General features: G+C 43.7%; 1 protein-coding gene across 1 annotated transcript in view; it reads right to left on the bottom strand.

Annotated features, from left to right (window-relative positions):
- Positions 1 to 18,641, bottom strand: part of polr3a (polymerase (RNA) III (DNA directed) polypeptide A) — a 115,515-nt gene that overhangs the window by 22,319 nt on the left and 74,555 nt on the right. Inside the window, exons 20-21 of the mRNA XM_084322846.1 lie at positions 16,793 to 16,963; positions 11,000 to 11,113 (exon numbers count right to left, since the gene is read on the bottom strand). Coding sequence (XP_084178972.1) covers positions 11,000 to 11,113; positions 16,793 to 16,963 — 285 coding nt within the window. The remainder of the gene's footprint in view (positions 1 to 10,999; positions 11,114 to 16,792; positions 16,964 to 18,641) is intronic.

Genomic DNA, 18,641 nt, shown 5'->3' with positions numbered 1-18,641 from the left:
CAATGCCCGAGCTCACGTCTGCAGGGGTTGGAAAACATTTATCACATGTGTCATATTAGATGGCTGTGACAGTAAACAGTCAAGTATTGTATTGTTGGTGAGCCTGTGGTCTGCCGTTGTTAAGCACATTACATAAACATATCTTGTCTCGTCTTTTCAATGGTGCTCCTACAGCTACATGATCAGCGATCAGGGGCGACAGTGGTTCGGGAGATAGAGCAGTCGTCTGGCAATCCGGAGGTTTCCGGTTCGATTCCCGCTCCTCCCGGGCATCGTGTCAATGTGTCCTTGAGCAAGACACTTAACCCCTAATTGCTCCCGATGAGCAGGTTGGCACCTTGCATGGTTGCCTCCGCCGTCGGTGTGTGAATGAATGGGTAAAATGTGAGTAACAAATTGCAAAGCGCTTTGGATAAAAGCGCCATATAAAAAAGCAGCCATTTACCATTTACCATTCAGCCAGTGCAAGGTTTGCCAGCAGTAGCTCTCCTCTCCTCCTCTCCCCTCAATATGATCGCTTAGATTGACTATTTGGCTTGTAACTGTTCATTGGCTTGTCTGTCAACAAAAATAAACAAACAATATAACTATATGCATCACTCCGCGCACAGGTGTTCTATTAATAACTGTTGACATTTGTGTGCTCCCCCCAAACATTAATTTCAGCTTGTGTTGAGAGGAGAGCCATGGCGCATTTCTCCAGTTATTTAGAAACATCTTTGGTCATTTGTAGAAGATGACAGAAAGGCATCCTTTGGTCGAGAAGAAAGGTAAAACTAAATCAGTGGTAATGTGTGTAGACTAGGGATGTTCGATATTGGCTTTTTTACCGATACCGATATCGTCCAACTCTTAATTTCCGATATCAACCGATATATGCAGGGTTTCCCGGAATAAAAACGGAATAATTTCAGGTAATTAACATTGCATATCTCTTGTTGTGGAATTAACATTACGCATACTTTTGACAATAAATAAAATCAGAATTTGTTCTTACTTGCTTGCCTGGGTAAATAAAGGTTAAATAAATGTAATTCTTTTTTTAAATATCAACGTCGTCGTTTTTTGCTGTTTTTGTAGGGTGATTATGGTTTATTTACATTGAGGTTCTGGGGTCACGTGGAGTGTGTTATACGAAATACCCCCCCCCCCCCTCCACCTACCAATCTCCTACCTACCCAACCTCCTCCAATGTACAGTTTCTTCGTCATTATACTCTCTTTTTTAGACTCTTCTTGTATCACAAACAGTACTGTATTTGTAAATCTGATATTTCATAAATGTATAGATGTAGCAGTACTGTCTATCTGTATGTCATGTGTGTCATATATGTTATGATGCATTGAAAATGGGGGACCCTGATGTAAACAAGACAAAAGTCTTTCTCTGGTCTGCATCCCCTTAATAATTGTGTGTATTGAGCTTTACTGTATTGTACCCATTCTGCAATCTGTTAATAAAATGTTCAATCAATCAATCAATCAATCAATCAAATAACAACTGGTAACTCCACTGTGCTTCTTAAACAAGATGTAGCAGTACTGTCTATCTGTATGTCATGTATGTCATATATGTTATGATGCAATGAAAATGTAAACAAGATGAAAGTCTTTCTCTGGTCTGCATCTCCTTAACACATCCTGCGCCAAAAACTTTACTCGTTATTGCCCGCCAATCTAATAACGCCAACAACGAGTTTACTCGTTTTTATGATCGTTATTTCCTTTATTTGCTATTGGCATTCATAATTCATCCAGGAAGGCTCCGGGAGCCAGCTAGACCCTGTCTGATATTTCAACGCCTCAATACCGCCGCCTGGTGGATTTCGGGCAAGTTGCACTCCACTCTAAACCAGATGTGGCGCTCTGTGCATCGGGGAAAATCCTCCGGCAGAGATATCTTGTTATGTTGATCAAGACAAACACTTGAGTGTATTTGATCGCTTTCGAGACGCAAGAATCAATATGCTTTCAGCGTTTATTGCGTCATACAAACGGAAAATGGATGTAGCAGATCGACATCAAATAATTGGAATTTATTTCTCCAGACGCATCGGCCACAGTTAAGAGGAATGTAACGTTAATTCCAGCTCGATTGTCCATTTATTTCATTGCAATCCATCTGCTCAACGTATGATGTCATACTAAGGAAAGCCGTTACTGACAATCAAGGAATCATAAACGACCCCCCCCCCCCCCTTTCCTTCACGCATGATGCATTTGAATTTTTTAATATAGCGTGTATAGGAACGAAACGCCAATCGATTATGTGTAATATGCGTCAGGGCCTATAACTCGCGTTCTAGGAATTACTGCTATACACTCCAAAAACATACTTATATTCACGACGGTACTAACACGACAATTGTGGGGCGGCGTGGCTCAGGGGTAGAGCGGGTCGTCCAATGATCGAAGGGTTGGTGGTTCGAATCCCGCTCAAGCCCATGTCCATCCCACTGCCGTTGTGTCCTTGGGCAAGACACTTAACCTACTTGCCTCGTATGAATGTGTATGCATGTGAATGAATGTTGGTGGTGGTCGGAGGGGCCGTAGGCGTTGATTATTCGCCACGCTTCCGTGAGTCTGCCTCAGGGCAGCTCTGGCTGCAATTGTAGCTTACCACCACCGGTATGACTGTGTATGAACGAATAATGGACTCTGTAAGCGCTCTGGGGTCTCTGGGGTGTCACGAAGAGCGCTATATAAATCCAATCCATTATTATTATTAATGTATGAATGGAAAAATATAACGTTCCCACATCCGGAACGATAGATACCCGATGTTGAATGGGCCATAGTAATGTCGATATAGCTATAATATTTAAAAAGTTATAGCCCTGCAAAGAAGGTGAGCAACTCCATAGGCTTACAGCACTGGCAGAGAGTGGTATAAGATGATCATGGGCAAACTGCGTGGCACAGAATGTGTTAACAATTGTGTGTATTGCGGTCAGGTGGCGTAGCGGAGATTGTGCTCGTCACCAATGCAAGAGGCTGCGGTCTCGACTCCCGGAGAGTCAGCATTGCCTTGGCTCGGGCTGATCGCTATACTAACTCGTTTGGCTGAGTTAGGGGGAGGGGAGCCGTGGGTGGGTCCTGGGCATTGTGGACAGCGACCCCTACAGTTAGGTCGGGGCGCCTGCTCAGCGAAGGTAGGATCTGGTGAGAGGTAGTGCGGCCTCCCACACATTACACTCTCCCAGTGAGAATCTGCGCGGCCAGGCTGGCTGCCGGCTGGCTGCACATGCATCGGAGGAAAGCATGTGACAGTCTCCGGCCTCTCGGACCAACAGTAGGGGAAAGTGCGCAACAACCAGGAAGGGGGTTGGGAATTGGCATAACGACTAACAGTGGGATGGGAGAAAAATCGTAAAAAGAAGGAGGGGGAAAAAGATAATAAAAAAAATAAATAAACAATGGTGTGTATTGAGCCGTACTGTATTGCACCCATTCTGCAATCTGGTAATACAATTTTCAATCAATCAATCAATCAAATCTGACACAAAAAAAACATCTGCCATTTTCTTTTTCTTTTTTATCTCCGCAATTTTTCTTTTGTTTCACAATGAGTCATGACAAATTAATTACATAATCCATGTGTATGTAACGAACTAACATATTCAAGTTGACTATCTTTTTTGGAGGATTCATTCAAAAGCTATTAATACTTCCATTTTTCTATCTATAGCGGATTGATTCAGACAGAAAAAACAAAGTAATTCGGTTGTGGGAGGGATCTGGGGTCATGTGGAGTGTGTTATATCCCACGGGACAGTGCATTGGTAACTTGTTTCAAATGACAATATATATCCCTGTGATTATTATTGTATGGATCGGAATACGAGCATGCGCGTGGGAGCATGCGCAAAGATATTACAGTGATATGCTGGTGCTCGACTGCGAGGGCGAGAGAGAGATAGAGAGGGACACACGGAGGCACAGAGCACTGTGTAAATGCTGCGTGTGTGAGAGAAGAGGGGTCCCCCTCTCTATCTCTCCCTCTCTAGCTCTCCCTCGCAGAGTCGTAGTCAAGCGCTTTCTCGTTTGAGGAAGTGTCGGGTTACACTATCTGCCTTGCTCTGTTTGAGGAAGTGAAGATTTTCCACTCGCTCTGCTGTCGCTGTCAACCATAGAGGGGGCGTTAGTTATGCAAATCAGTGCTATATTCACGTCAGCAAAACTGTCAAATCAGAACAGCTTAGTTGAGTGAGGGAAGATCTCGTGAACTCGAGACTAGACTGATGAGTCAATTATGGTAATTATAGACACAGACCCATTGATACTAACCCCTATTACTATAAAACCATGCTAAACACAGAAAAAGCCATTTATAATGCATGTCCCCTTTAAAACTGCCCTGTTGCGGCGGCTAGGTGGTGCAGTGGGCAAGGCGCTCACCACCAATGCTGGAGACGCTGGGTTCGAGCCCAGCTCTCCGCATTGCTATCAGCTTGGCTGGTCGTTCATACTAATACAATTGGCAGTATTAGGGGGTGGGAAGCTGATGGGTGGGGATCGGACATTGTGGACAGCAACTCCTACAGTACAGGTCGGTTGGTGCGCCTGCGCAGCAGAATCAGGAAGCGACGGGGGCGGCGTGCCCTCCAAACGCAGACCCCAGACGCTGAGAGATTGCGCTGTGCAGGTGAAAAGATGCGACAGCTGCTTCCTCGAGTACCGGAGGGGACACGTGATGTAAGGCTTTGTCCACATTGCAGCCGGCTTGTGGGAGGCATGGCCTAACAGCGTTCGAGACAGGGGAGGGTAGAATTGGACGATACGAAATTGGGATGGGAGAAAAATTGAAAAATGGGAGAAAAAGTAGATAAAAAAAAGAAAAACTGCCCTGTTGCAGGTCACAAAAAGATTAGGGCTGTCAGTTTATCGCGTTAATTAGATTAACACTTTGGCTGCCATGGGTTAAATTCATTATCAACCGTAGGTTGCCGGCTCTATTTGTCTATAGAGAAAGTCCCCTTCTTTGCAGGGCTATAACTTTTTAAATTCTATTGCTACATTGCCATTATTAGGGCCCATTCAAAGTCCTATATGTATTGTTCATTGTGTAGCAACGTTAAACTTTTTCATTCACATATTCATAGTAAAGTATGGTCTAATGTATAAGTATGTTTTCATCTCTTTCTGCAGCTTTCTCCAGAACGTGATCTATAGCCCCAAATACATTATATTGATGATGCAATACAGTTTTATGGCAATCAGCGCGATATAAAAAATTCCAACTAGACGTACTTCTAGAAGTTACTACACGTCATCTGATGTTGACCGGATGGGCTAGGGGGCGTTTATAATTCCGTGGGCAGCGTTATACCAATCATCTAATGTGGGTCAAATGTTGATAATAGCAGTTAGTATCGAAGACGGTAACTTTACACGCTAAAACTCACCCCAGTCTCCGCGCGCCGTTGGGCGATCATCGTAGAGTAGACATTTTATCATTATGGGATGTAGATTTACCCGGTCCATCTCCAGCTTGTATAATGGTATATACGTCCAAATCATGTTGTTTATCGAGTTATTGGCAATCGATCGCTGTGTATTGTGACGAGCTAGAATGCCGGGACCTATAGCGAGTGCCCGGAAGTAATACGGCCGTCCAGCACAACCTCTATGGCACTTCCTGTTAAGCGATTGCGCCGATCGGCCACCAGATGGCGCTCCTGAACCGCCAGAGAGCTCAGTGGGTCCTCCTGGTGGATCTCAGGCCAGCGGAGGGGAAATATGAATCCGGTCCCAGATTTTTGAAATATTGATATCAAAGACGCTGTAAAGCGTCTTCGGCAACTTGAGCATGGCCGGGAATGACGTGTTTAAGCGTTTCCTGGCAGCCAAAGTGTTAATAAATTACACAGCAAATTATCGCATTATTAAAATTAACACAACATTTATTAAAAAATAATACAAAAAGAAAATTGTAATTACAGTTTAAAAAAAATTAAAAAAAAAATTATCTCATTAATTCCATAAGAACGTAGAATAAACATTTACAGACTTTTTTTTTTTAAATGGTCCATTTGCTATATGATTTTAGGGACATCTATGGATCTCAGGGAATGTATTCCCAGTGTCAGAAATACTGTGTCTGTTACTAGGCTTGAGTAAATTGTAATGAACCAAATGAGAATATCAATACATTTTTTTTTATCTTTGACTATGAATAACACCATGCTAAAATTTACCAGACCTGAAAAATCGAAGCAAATGAATAAAGGGAAGATGATTAAACAGAAGGTTTTGTAGATACAGTACTGAATTCTGCCATCCAGACACATGCAATTTGAAATATGATTATAGAATATAAGGCCTAAAATGGTTATGCGATTAAAATGAGATTAATTAGATTAATTAATTACAAATCCTGTAATTAATTGGATAAAAAAAATGTATTGCCCGACAGCACTAAAAAAAGATATATATATATATTAGAGCTGGGCCGTTAACGGCGTTAACGTGCTGCGTTAACGCAAGACTAGTATCGCGCGATAATATAATTGACTCCGTTAATCTAAAAAAAATAAATAAATAAAAATTACTTTTTTTATTTTTGGCTTTTTTTTTAACCTTTATTTACCCAGGGTAGGTTCGTTGAGCACAGATGCTCTTTTTCAGGAACGCCCTGCTTCACATTCACACAGTTCCATTCACACCTGGGAGCTGCCTAGTACAACCACCACAGTTGACACCATTGGCCACTGAGCAACTCCACTGGAGCAGTTGGGGGTTAAGTGCCTTGCTCAAGGGCACTTCAGCGGTTGGTGTTCCTGCCGGTCCCAGGGATCGAACCGGCAACCTTCCGGTCACAAACCCGCTTCTCTAACCTTTAGGCCACCGCTGCCCCATGGACTGAACTGAATTGAGTGACCTGACTGGTTTATGAGAGTTTAACACACATGCTGGACTGAAAATGAATTGTTTGTTTTATAGAATAGAATAGACTTTTAATTGTCATTGCACAGTATACAACGAAATTGAAATGTTTGCTTATTTGAATTGAATCCAATACATGGACATTTTGAATTGAGCAGGACTCTTGAGTGGTTTTTGAATTTATGAAAAGGTAATTGATTGTTACATTTTAGCAAACTAACCTATGATTTAGCTTGCTCAGTAGTCTAGGCCTACTATTAATTTAATTATTTGCCTACCTTTATGTGGTACAGTCTTATGCCGGAGCTATAGGCCTAATTAACAAATTAAAAAGGTAATTTGATTTGCATTGGCAGGGTTTGGCCCTGTCTGGCACCCAACAGGAAACATATTATAGGCACTATAAGTAGACACCGCTACATAAAACAAGCTGGTCTGCCTGAGTGACTGGTGGAAGAAGGAGAAATAGAGATTGGACTGATTGAGTCAAGCCATGTCACATAGTTCAAGTTTGAAATGCTTCTTTCTGTTTTGCTCCTGAGAGTGTGCTAGATACTGTACTGTTCTGTACTGGTAATATTATTTATTTGTGTTAACTTCTGAATAAAACAACTTATTAAACACAAGTACATCTTATTGAATATTATTTTGATATTTCATTACCAATTATCATAGCAAAACAGCTTTTTCAAACAGTCTGTAATGCATTTTGGAAACGGGAGGTGGGCTCATGGTGTAATGGGCCACCTGGCCTGAGAAACGTAAGGAGGAAAGAAAAAGTAAGGACTTACTTCTGGTCATTATTTGGGTAGAACACACATATTTTGAATGCCTTCGGCAGACTTATTTTTTTTTGAGCCATTTTAATCTAGATTAATCTAGATTAAATCCAGGATTGCAGATAGATTAATCTAGATTAAAAAAAAATTATCTATGCCCACCTCAAATATATATATATATATTTTTTATTTATTATCGATCGAGATCGATTCTCCCTCTCTCTCTCCCTCTCTCTCTCTCCATCCATCCATCCACCATCTCCCTATCTCAGTGCAACCACAGTGACAATGGACTGCCGTCAGAGAAAACAAACATGGCCACAATATTAACACTTTCAGCGCCAGAGGTTGCTGTGGGCCGTGTGGCAAGAATGCCAGCGCTTTAATGAATGGGGATACCTGCCGGTGTTTGCAGGGCTAAAACTATATTAAATATCATAGCTATGGATATAAAACTATTGCCCATTTGACATCGAGATCTATCGTTCAATTTGTGAAAAAGAAAAAAAAATGTCATCCATACCCGTTTTATACCGTGGTGAATATGAGTATAGTTTTAGAGTAATTCTGTGTAATCCCAGGAAACACCGCTATGCAGCGTTTAGTGCATTTCACTAGAAACCGTGGCGTTCCTCGCCTGGATCAACAATCAATCTGAAATCAATGCTATATTATCAGTATTATGTTTCATCATGCATGCATGAAAGGGTGGGGGGGGGTTCTATGCTTCGGTCGTCAGTGCGTCACCAACGGAATACGTTACACACACACACACGTTAGGATCGCAGGGAAGGGATTCTTCGATCAACGCAAGATTGATACCATATAGCCCTTACCTTGACTAGGATGTACTGCAAAAAGAATATTCCAATTATCTGATCGCCATTCCAAGTATTGATGTCGATCGTGTTGCCAACATAATCCACCAAAGAACATGAACCGGGAGTGCTTGATTATCCTCAATCCATGTGTTATAACCGCTCGCCATGCCTGACTAGGAAAACCCGGACCGGATTCTTTAGATCGACGTACAGCCCAAGCTAGAGAGTTTCAAAGGATGTGCAATACCGTCCGCAAGGCGTTAGGCGGCGGTATTGGACATTTGCGATCTCAGACCCATTCAGGACAGCCTGCACAGCCTTCCTGGATGGATTATGAATGGAAATAGCGAATAAAAGAAATAACGATCATAATAACGAGTATACTTAGGGGCGGCTAGGTGGTGTAGTGGGCAAGGCACTCGCCACCAGTGTGGAGACGCTAGGATTCGCGTGTTCGAATCCAGCTCTCCACATTGTTTTTCAGTTTGGCTGGTCGTCCGCAGTAATACACATTGGCCGTATTACGGGGAGGGAAAACTGAAGGGTGGGGATCGAACGTTGTGAACAAGCGACTCCTACAAGTCGGTTGGTGCGCCTGCGCAGTAGAATCAGGAAGTGAGCAGCGTGAGCCTCCCACGCGTTACTCCTCGACACAGATCGAGCTGCGCAGGTGAAAAGATGCGACTGCTGTTACCTCAAGTACCGGAGGGGACTTGTGCTATGTATGACTTAGTCCACATTGCAGCCGGCTTGTGGGAGGCAAGAAACAGCGTTCGTGACAGGGGAGGGTTGAATTGGATGATACGAAATTGGGATGGGAGAAAAATATGGAAAAATGGGAGAAAAAGTGGATAAAAAAAAAAAAATAACGAGTATACTTGTTGTTGGCGTCCAACGATTGGCGGCCAATAACGAGTATACTCGTCGATGGCCGGGAATGAGTTAATGTGGTTTATTGTTTTAGGTTATCCTCTCCACTAGGCTATGCTTCACGACTACCACTGATGATGATGTTGGATGACTGATGACTGATGTTGGAGGCTATTGGGACAGGTTGCCCCGTCTAGAATCTAACATCTTTTCTCCAATGTTCCTCTAATGTGCAAATTAACTGAATGATGGAACAGTTTGCTTGGTGAGGAAGAGGTTTGGACTGAGGTTTGGACACCACCGGAGACTTTATTTTCCAAACCAAACAGGAGGGTGGGTTCGTGTTCCGAATGTGGAGTGGATATACAACGCCACAAGGATGTCCCGCCTGATTGACATGATGAATGGTGTCAATAAGACTGTCAGGGGAACTTGCTAGAGCTCCTCCGAACATGAAACAACATAAAGTTCCCCTGGCAGAAGAGGGAGAGCCATGTTTCCTGGGCTTCAGGAGGAGTCTAACCATAGGATGGACACAAATGCTGGTTTTGAGGTCTGGTCAGATTGGCCCGACCATAATGACCTCTGTCAATGAGCGCTGGACAGGGTGAAACCGGACACACACAGAGAAACCGGACACACAGACAGTAGCTTCACTAGTAAAAAAGGATGGGAGGGATTGGGACTCTCTCTCTCTCGTATCAACAATACACGTTGTATTTATGGCAATAACGTTGAGGTTTGTTCGACCTGTGAGATATAAACACAGGTCTCAATGCATGTAAGAAAAGAATTGTGTTCCTTCCTCTTGTTCATTACCACCTAGAAGCCACCTGGTCGTGGAGCCTTCTCTCTAGTTCATTACCTCCATGAAGCTACCTGGTTGAGGAGCCTTCTCTCTAGTTCATTACCTCCATGAAGCTACCTGGTCGGGGAGCCTTCTCTCTAGTTCATTACCTCCATGAAGCTACCTGGTCGGGAGCCTTCTCTCTAGTTCATTACCTCCATGAAGCTACCTGGTTGAGGAGCCTTCTCTCTAGTTCATTACCTCCATGAAGCTACCTGGTCGAGGAGCCTTCTCTCTAGTTCATTACATCCATGAAGCTACCTGGTTGAGGAGCCTTCTCTCTAGTTCATTACCTCCATGAAGCTACCTGGTTGAGGAGCTTTCTCTCTAGTTCATTACCTCCATGAAGCTACCTGGTCGGGAGCCTTCTCTCTAGTTCATTACCTCCATGAAGCTACCTGGTTGAGGAGCCTTCTCTCTAGTTCATTACCTCCATGAAGCTACCTGGTTGAGGAGCCTTCTCTCTAGTTCATTACCTCCATGAAGCTACCTGGTTGAGGAGCCTTCTCTCTAGTTCATTACCTCCATGAAGCTACCTGGTCGGGGAGCCTTCTCTCTAGTTCATTACCACCATGAAGCTACCTGGTTGAGGAGCCTTCTCTCTAGTTCATTACCTCCATGAAGCTACCTGGTTGAGGAGCCTTCTCTCTAGTTCATTACCTCCATGAAGCTACCTGGTTGAGGAGCCTTCTCTCTAGTTCATTACCTCCAAGAAACTACCTGGTTGAGGAGCCTTCTCTCTAGTTCATTACCTCCAAGAAGCTACCTGGTTGAGGAGCCTTCTCTCTAGTTCATTACCTCCAAGAAGCTGTCTCTGCAGCAGATAAAGTCAGCCCTCTTCATGATGGATTCAGCAGTGAGGACCACCTCATTCTTACTGAGGGCAGGCTGGTCTGGACATGGGTACACCGCCTGGGGGGGGGGCAGTGAAGAGGGAGAGAGAGACAGAGAGAGGTTATTATTAGGTCAGAACAGCCCACCAACTTTCAATAAACATTACATTCCGCTGATATTAACTGGTAACCTAGCAACACCCTTTGTCACAGCTACACTTTTATTTACTTCCAGAAAGTGTAGTTGGAAAAAGAAAGACCACTTCAATAAAGTCAACAGGTTTTGCTGTGGAAGGCTCTTAACCTCTTAATGTGCACCAGGGCGTATACGTCCCGATGTGCCTGTGGGCGGAACGCACAAAAGTCACAGCACTTTGCGAGCGTCTAGCGGCTGCATTTTTCACCAAACATATAAATTACCGTTCGAAAGGTCTATATAAGCGAATAAGGTATCTAGGTGAAAGTTGACGAGCGAAAACCAGAAGTCAATCACACAGGGGCGCTCCAGTAGCACACCATATAGCGTGCTGAGTCGCGAAGCGGTCGTCCCGGGTTCGCTTCCCACACCCGGTGACCATTTGCCGCATGTCTTCCCTACTTCTCCTCCCGTTCTCCCTCTCTCCTCTGTCGGTCCTGCGTGGCCATAAAAAGCTGTAAAATGCTAAAAAAGATAATAATTAGGGATGTCCGATATTATCGGCCTACCGATATTATCGGCCGACATCGGCATTAAAATGTGATATCGGAAAATAACGGTATCGGTTTTTACATTTCTATAACCTTTATTTACCCAGGCAAGCAAGTAAGAACAAATTCTGATTTTATTTATTGTCAAAAGTATGCATAATGTTGTGTTAATTCCACAACAAGAGATATGTAATGTTAATTACCTGAAATTATTCCGTTTTTTGGGGGGGGGGAAACCCTGCATATATCGATATCGGTTGATATCGGTATGGGAAATTAAGAGTTGGACAATATCGATATATCGGTAAAAAAGCCAATATCGAGCATCCCTAATAATAATATCACACTTCAGAATGAACGGCCGTAGATGAGGAAATGGATTTTGCAGACCTCTTTATTTTGGCGCGCGGTTTACCCGGATCTCTCAAAGACCCATTTCTGAACGAATTTTTATCAAATTTGGACCTGTACTACATAAGACTGGAAATATGTATTCAAAGCTGTTTTGCGGCTCTGCAATTACTTGGATCTCTTCGGATGGCTTGCCGGAGAAGTAAAATGAGGAAACTGGATCCCCCCCCCCCCCCACCCCACCATGTATTTCATTCAGTCTAATCCAATGGGGTGCAGTACAACAGGGAGAGACGATAGGGGGCGGTATTTTCCCAATGGAGCTCAGAGAGAGTTTGCAGCACTAACGTGAGACTAGATTGACGAAATATGAATTCAAATCGTGAAAAAAAAAAGACAAAAAACGCTATATGTCGTCGCTGGCATTCAATGGTCGGCATTAACTAACGACATATAGTGTCGTTGGCACTCAAAGTGTTAAGAGGTTAACTTGTCGACAACAAGTGGAATCTCTCCCTCTCTTTCAGTCTACCCAGCTATCTATCCATCTATTAATTGATTTACCAACTATCATCCATCCATCCATCCATCCATCCATCCTCCCTCCCTCATTCTTTGATGAAGTGTCTCTGAAGTCCACGTCATCCAAATCATCAGGGAACTGGTTGTGGATCTGGGGAAGAGGAGGAGTGCACCTGTGACCCCTGTTTCCATCAGGGGCATTGATGTGGACATGGTTGAGGATTACAAATACCTCGCTGTGCACATCGACAACAAACTGAACGGGTCAAAACATGCAGAGGCACTCTACAAGAAGGGCCATAGCCGACTCTACTTCCTCAGAAGGCTGAGATCCTTCAACGTCTGTACAAGGATGTTGAGGATGTTCTACAAGTCGGTGGTGGCAGGCGCCTTCTTGTACGCTGTGAGCTGCTGGGGCAGCGGACTGAGAGCGGGGGACGCAAACAGGCTGGATAAGTTGGTCAGGAAGGCCAGTAACGTGATAGGGGTGGAGCTGGACTCTCTAGCGGTGGTGGCGGAGAGGAGGAGCCTTGCTAATCTCCATGCCATCAGGGACAACCCCTCCCACCCACTATACACAGACTTGGCTGACAAGGGCGGTCGGATGGCGTAGCGGAGATTGCGCTCGTCACCAATGCAAGAGGCTGCGGTCTCGACTCCCGGAGTCAGCATTGCCCTGCGGCTTGGGCCGGTCGTCATACTAACTCGTTTGGCTGAGTTAGCAGGAGGGAAGTCGAGGGTGGTAATCTGGCGTTGTGGACAGCGTCAGGTCAGGTCTGGGCGCCTGCTCAGCGAAAGGCAGGAAATGGTGAAGGCAGCGTGACCTCCCACGCGTTACGCTTCACCAATGAGAGTCCTCGCTGCCAGGTGAGAAGAGAGCCACTGGCTGTCTCCACATGTGTCAGAGGAAGCATGTGGTGGACTTCAGGGTTCCCTTGTACCGACCAGTAGGAGGAACATGCGCACAACAACCAGGTAGGGGAGGGGGGAGAATTGGGATGGGGAGAAAAAATAGAAAAATCAGGCGGAGAAAAAGAGGATTAAAAAAAAGACTTGGCTGACAGGAGGAGCATGTTCAGTGCTAGACTAACACTCCCAAGATGTAGCACTGAACGGCACAGGAAGACAGGAAGTCCTTCATTCCAACAGCCATCAGACTTTACAATGCATCACTGAGCACAGGGTGACAGTTACCATCTTCCTGGACTTTTACTTTTAAAACAACATTGTTCAATATTACACTTACTGTACACTTACTGTAGACTTCTGTATATTTTATACTAGAATGTATATACATAACATACGAAATGTGAATCCCGGACCGTACTTTATTATTATTATTATCTTATTCTTAGGCGATTTTTTTCTTATTCGTGACTTTGTTCTGTCTACCTAAATGTTTACTGTGGGCGATTTGTAGTGCCAAATTTCCCTCGGGATGATTAAAGTATTTCTATTCTATTCTATCCATCAGGTTAAGGAGCCCGACAGCAGAACATAAACACTGCTGCCTGCACTCAGATTTCAAGAACTTCCAAGAATTTCAAGAAGACACTTGATGCATGTGCATGTCCACACACATACAGTGAGAGATGGAGAGAGGGGGGTGGACAAACAGAAAGGAAAGAGACAGAGAGAGAGACAGAGAGGACAAAATACGTTGAATGAGTGATATGGTCATTCAATGTGATATGGTGCCCATCAGGGCCGCCTCAGGGGGTGTGCGAGCAGTGCGGTCGCACAGGGCCTCGCGGGAAGGGGGGCCTCACAAAAAAGATTATTATTATTTTTTTTCCGAGGCCCCCCTTCCCGCAAGGCCCTTTTTCATCACAGACCTAAAATCTAGTTTTGCTTACATGCTTACCGTAATTCCTCTAATAGTAACCAGGTCTCAAATACAAGCCGGGTCTCTATTAATGGCCGGGTGCGCTCTTGAGCTAAGCAATTATAAGCCGGCCTCCTAATACAAGCCGGGTTACTAATATACTGAGCTGCATACTGAGCTAGTTACTTGATTTCACTTTGAAAACGTTGAAATGACCAGTTACCACCTGTAATACACAGAGACACTGGTATCGAATCCGGCTGTCAGCGGTCCCTCCGGCTTTGGCGGTCGTCATACTGACACAATTGGCAGTGTCAGCGGGTGGGAAACCGGTGGGTGGTATTCTGGTCATTGTAAACAGCGACTCCTACAGGTCGGTCAGGGTGCCTGCACAGCGAGGGAAGGAACTGGGTAAGGTAGTGTGATCCTCCCACACTTCCCTAGTCCTCGCTGTCAGGTGAAAAGAGGCTGCTGGCTGTCTCCTATGTATCGGAGGAAGCATCCGATAGACTTCAGGGCTCCCTAGACCGACCAGTGGGGGGCACATGCGCGCAACGACCAGGAAGGGGAGGGGGGAATTGGCATAACGACAAAAATTGGGATGGGAGAAAAATACTGAAAAATAGGAGGAGAAAAAGTGGATATAAAAAAAAGAAATGTATTCAGCTTGTAGACTATAGAAAAGTCAAGTGGAAATGAGTCTCGGGATAGAGTTTACTGACAACAAGGACAGACGTAGGCTACGGCAATGGCCCTAGAACTCTGTCAAATAAAGTATTTATACAGGAGCGTAGACAAAAAAGGTAGAGCATTGACGTACATAATATGAATTATAGATATGATGTACAGAGATATCTGGATAGTGACATATTCTTATGAGAAGGCTGTGTGTGTGATTATTTTTACTCAATCAATTTCCACCCACCCCTTGTGTTTTGAGTCCATAAACTCCACATCCACAATCCCTACAATAAAACAAATAAAAAAAAAAAAAAAAAACCATCAGCCCCTTCAAGCGACAATGTGTGACCTTTCTAATAATTAATCAAATTATGTGTACAACAACAAACCTATCTGGCAAAGGTATCGCACCACGAAATGACAGTGAAGCAGTGACAATGCACTAATACCGTTGTTTTCACACATTCATATAAGCTTAGGCTTCTTCCTACACCTTTTCGGTCATTTATTTTTATATTCTGATCTATTTTGATTTATTTGACATTAACACTTTCCGTGCCAGCTGGGGGAGCGAAAAATAGCCCTCGAGTGCCAGCGCTGTAGTCAATGGGAGGGCGATCACATTTGCGAACGCATAAACTATATCTTAAATTATGGCTATGCGTCTAATACGCCCGTCGCTTATCAATGACTTGTTTGCAGTCAACATTGTCGAAACGTTTGTATTTTTATTTATTTATTTTTTAAATCGGTTCATTTCCGTTTTATACCATTTTGAAAACCCCTAGTTTTTTTTTACTTCCAGAAGAAGAAAAAAATATTCTGCAGGAATCGCGCTTTACTGGAATACACAAAACACATTGTAATTTTTCGGCCGATTTATGAAATCGTTTTCAAATAAACACTAGATTATCAATAGTATATGTGTACTTATGCACGCTAGAGAAGCGCGCTGAAAAATCGATTATCTTATTTCCTGATCAGCACACACACACATATGGGACACGCTGAGATATAGGTGAAAAGAGCTCCGATTATCCCAAGACTGGTCAAATAGATTCCTTACCTCAGATCAGATGTTCTCCAAAAAGATTATTCCAATTCCTGATCGCCATTCCAAATATCGATCGCGTTTATTGATCCAACGCTGGGTACTGGAAATACTGATTCCACGCTGTTCTGAGGGTCGGCGAAGACTGCAATCGGCTTGGATTACATGCCTGACAAGTAAAATGTGAATTCCGGACGTTCTTTTCCCCATGCGTTTTCATTCAATCCAATCCAAAGGGTGCATTACCATCCGGCAGACGATAGCGGGCGGTATTTTACCTGTTCAAACTCAGACAGAGTCCCAGTGGTAACTTGAGGCTAGATTGATGAAAAATTTATGGAAATCGATAATAAAAAAAATAACAACGATTAAATAACAGGATTTCTCGTTCCTGGCACTCAACGCATGGCATGAACTAACTTAGACAAGATTCACAGAACGTGGGGTATTTTTTTAATGATGGAAAACAAATACACAGCCACCCTAACCACAGAGAAACCACAAAATCGCTCTGCATAAAATCTGCAAGCAAAAACAGAATAAAGACATTAACGGGAAATGTATTACTAAGCATGGAAGCAGTACCGCTAGTGGCCAGCGGGGGCCACAGATACACAATTATGGCTTTAAAAAAGTCTCACCCGGATGTTGTCCAGGACTCTCTTGAACTCCAGGGGCTCGTCCTTCCCCTCCATGTCGGCAGGGTCCAGGCCGTCGCCGCCGTAGATGAACTGGATGATGTCACCGGTAGAGCTGCGTACCGTCAGGTCGTACTGGGAGCACAGGTCCTCCAGGGACTTCACCAGGCGCCTCTGTGTACACACACACACACACGCACACACACACACACACAATAAGGCATCCTCTTTCCATGTGGACCTGAAGGTGGGTCCAGGGACTGTTCATGTACTAGTTAGTTTAGGTTTGTGTTAACGTTAGATAATGTACAAAATAAACGTTTTCTGCTGCTATAAACGTCGCACTTTTATTTTGACAACCCCAGAAAGGAAGTCGTTATTTATGCTTTGCGATCCTGGTCTGTGTTAGCTCCGGTTAGCTCAGAGCGTCCGGTATATAACAATACCAGCCATTGGATTACTGTTTTCTAAATTGGGGAGGCTTTTAATCGTCAAGGTAAGAGGATTTCAAGTCATGGTATCCATAAACTTCAATCGGTTTGGATCTTTTGAATGAATGAGAATGTAAACACACACAGCGTCACGTTGAAATCACTGGCTGCGCTCATAGAGTAGTGGTTGGTCAAAAAAAAAATTCGAGTATATTTGCTTATAAAACGTAATTGTCTAATTCAATTATTTTTTATTTCTCCACCTGGTGAATACACAGGTCACAACATGTTTACATGAACGTTTTGGAGTTGTTTTTGCAGTGTATTCTGCAATCTGTTAATAAACTTTTCAATCAATCAATCAAACTATACACTGTAAGGCACTGTAAGGCTCCGGATCTGCCTCACTTCCAGTGATGAAGCTAAGCTATGCTAACGGAGCGTCTATTCCCAAAGCTAAATGCACGCACAGAGACAAAAAAGGTATGTATCTTCTTGTCTAACTCCAGGGAAGATGTTAAATAAGCTAATTTCCCAAAATGTTGGAGTTCCCCTTTAAGGGGAACTATCTTATAAATGGCCTTTTCCAGTGTTTAGGGTTGAGTAGGTGGGGTGGGGGGGGAAACTGTACATTGGAGATGGTTGGGTGGGTGGGGTGGGTGGTTGGTTGGATATGCGGGGTGGGGGGGGAGGGAAACTGTACATTGGAGGGGGTTGGGTTTGGACATTTACAGGGGCCAGTTTAGAATTGCAGTCTCCCGTAGGTGCTCTTTTTTTTTTTATTATTATTTAAACATAACATAAAATTAGACACACAAGCATTAACAGTAATATCCAAAGTAAATCACAGGACTATACATTCCATTTGAATCAATATAAATGTAGTTTACGAGATATATACCTAATACTTGCAATCCAATACATACATTATGCTCTAGCTCGCTCTCCCCCCCAGGACCCCCACTTGGACAATCCATCCATTTTCATTTGTTTCTAACCAGGAAATTTCGAGTCTCTGGCTAATCTGATAAAGAACTTGACCGACAAGGTAAAGATCTTAACCGACAAGGTTGACAAGCTTGATGATAAGATTGATAAGGTTGACGCCAAGGCTGATAAGGCTGACGTTAAGGCTGATAAGGCTGATTGAAGTCTGATGGCTAATACCTTGGAATACAGCTTGATATCGGTTCCGAGGAGGCTCAAGGGTCTATAACTACCGCAATCGGTGGGGTCTTTGTCTTTTTTAAGGAGGACTGTTATGAGTGCAATATTGTCGATCTTATGGAAATTCCCCTCCTTGATTGAGTATAAAATCATATTAAGTAATAGGGGTCCAATTACATCCCAGCATGAGAGGTACAATTCTGGTGGGATACCGTCCCTTCCAGGAGCCTTACCAATTTGCATTTCAGATATAG

Source organism: Notolepis coatsorum (assembly GCF_963971535.1).
Source record: "Notolepis coatsorum genome assembly, chromosome: 10".
Taxonomy (NCBI): domain Eukaryota; kingdom Metazoa; phylum Chordata; class Actinopteri; order Aulopiformes; family Paralepididae; genus Notolepis; species Notolepis coatsorum.
The sequence above is the reverse complement of the archived record's forward strand: the minus strand, read 5'-3'. Positions and strand labels throughout refer to the sequence as shown.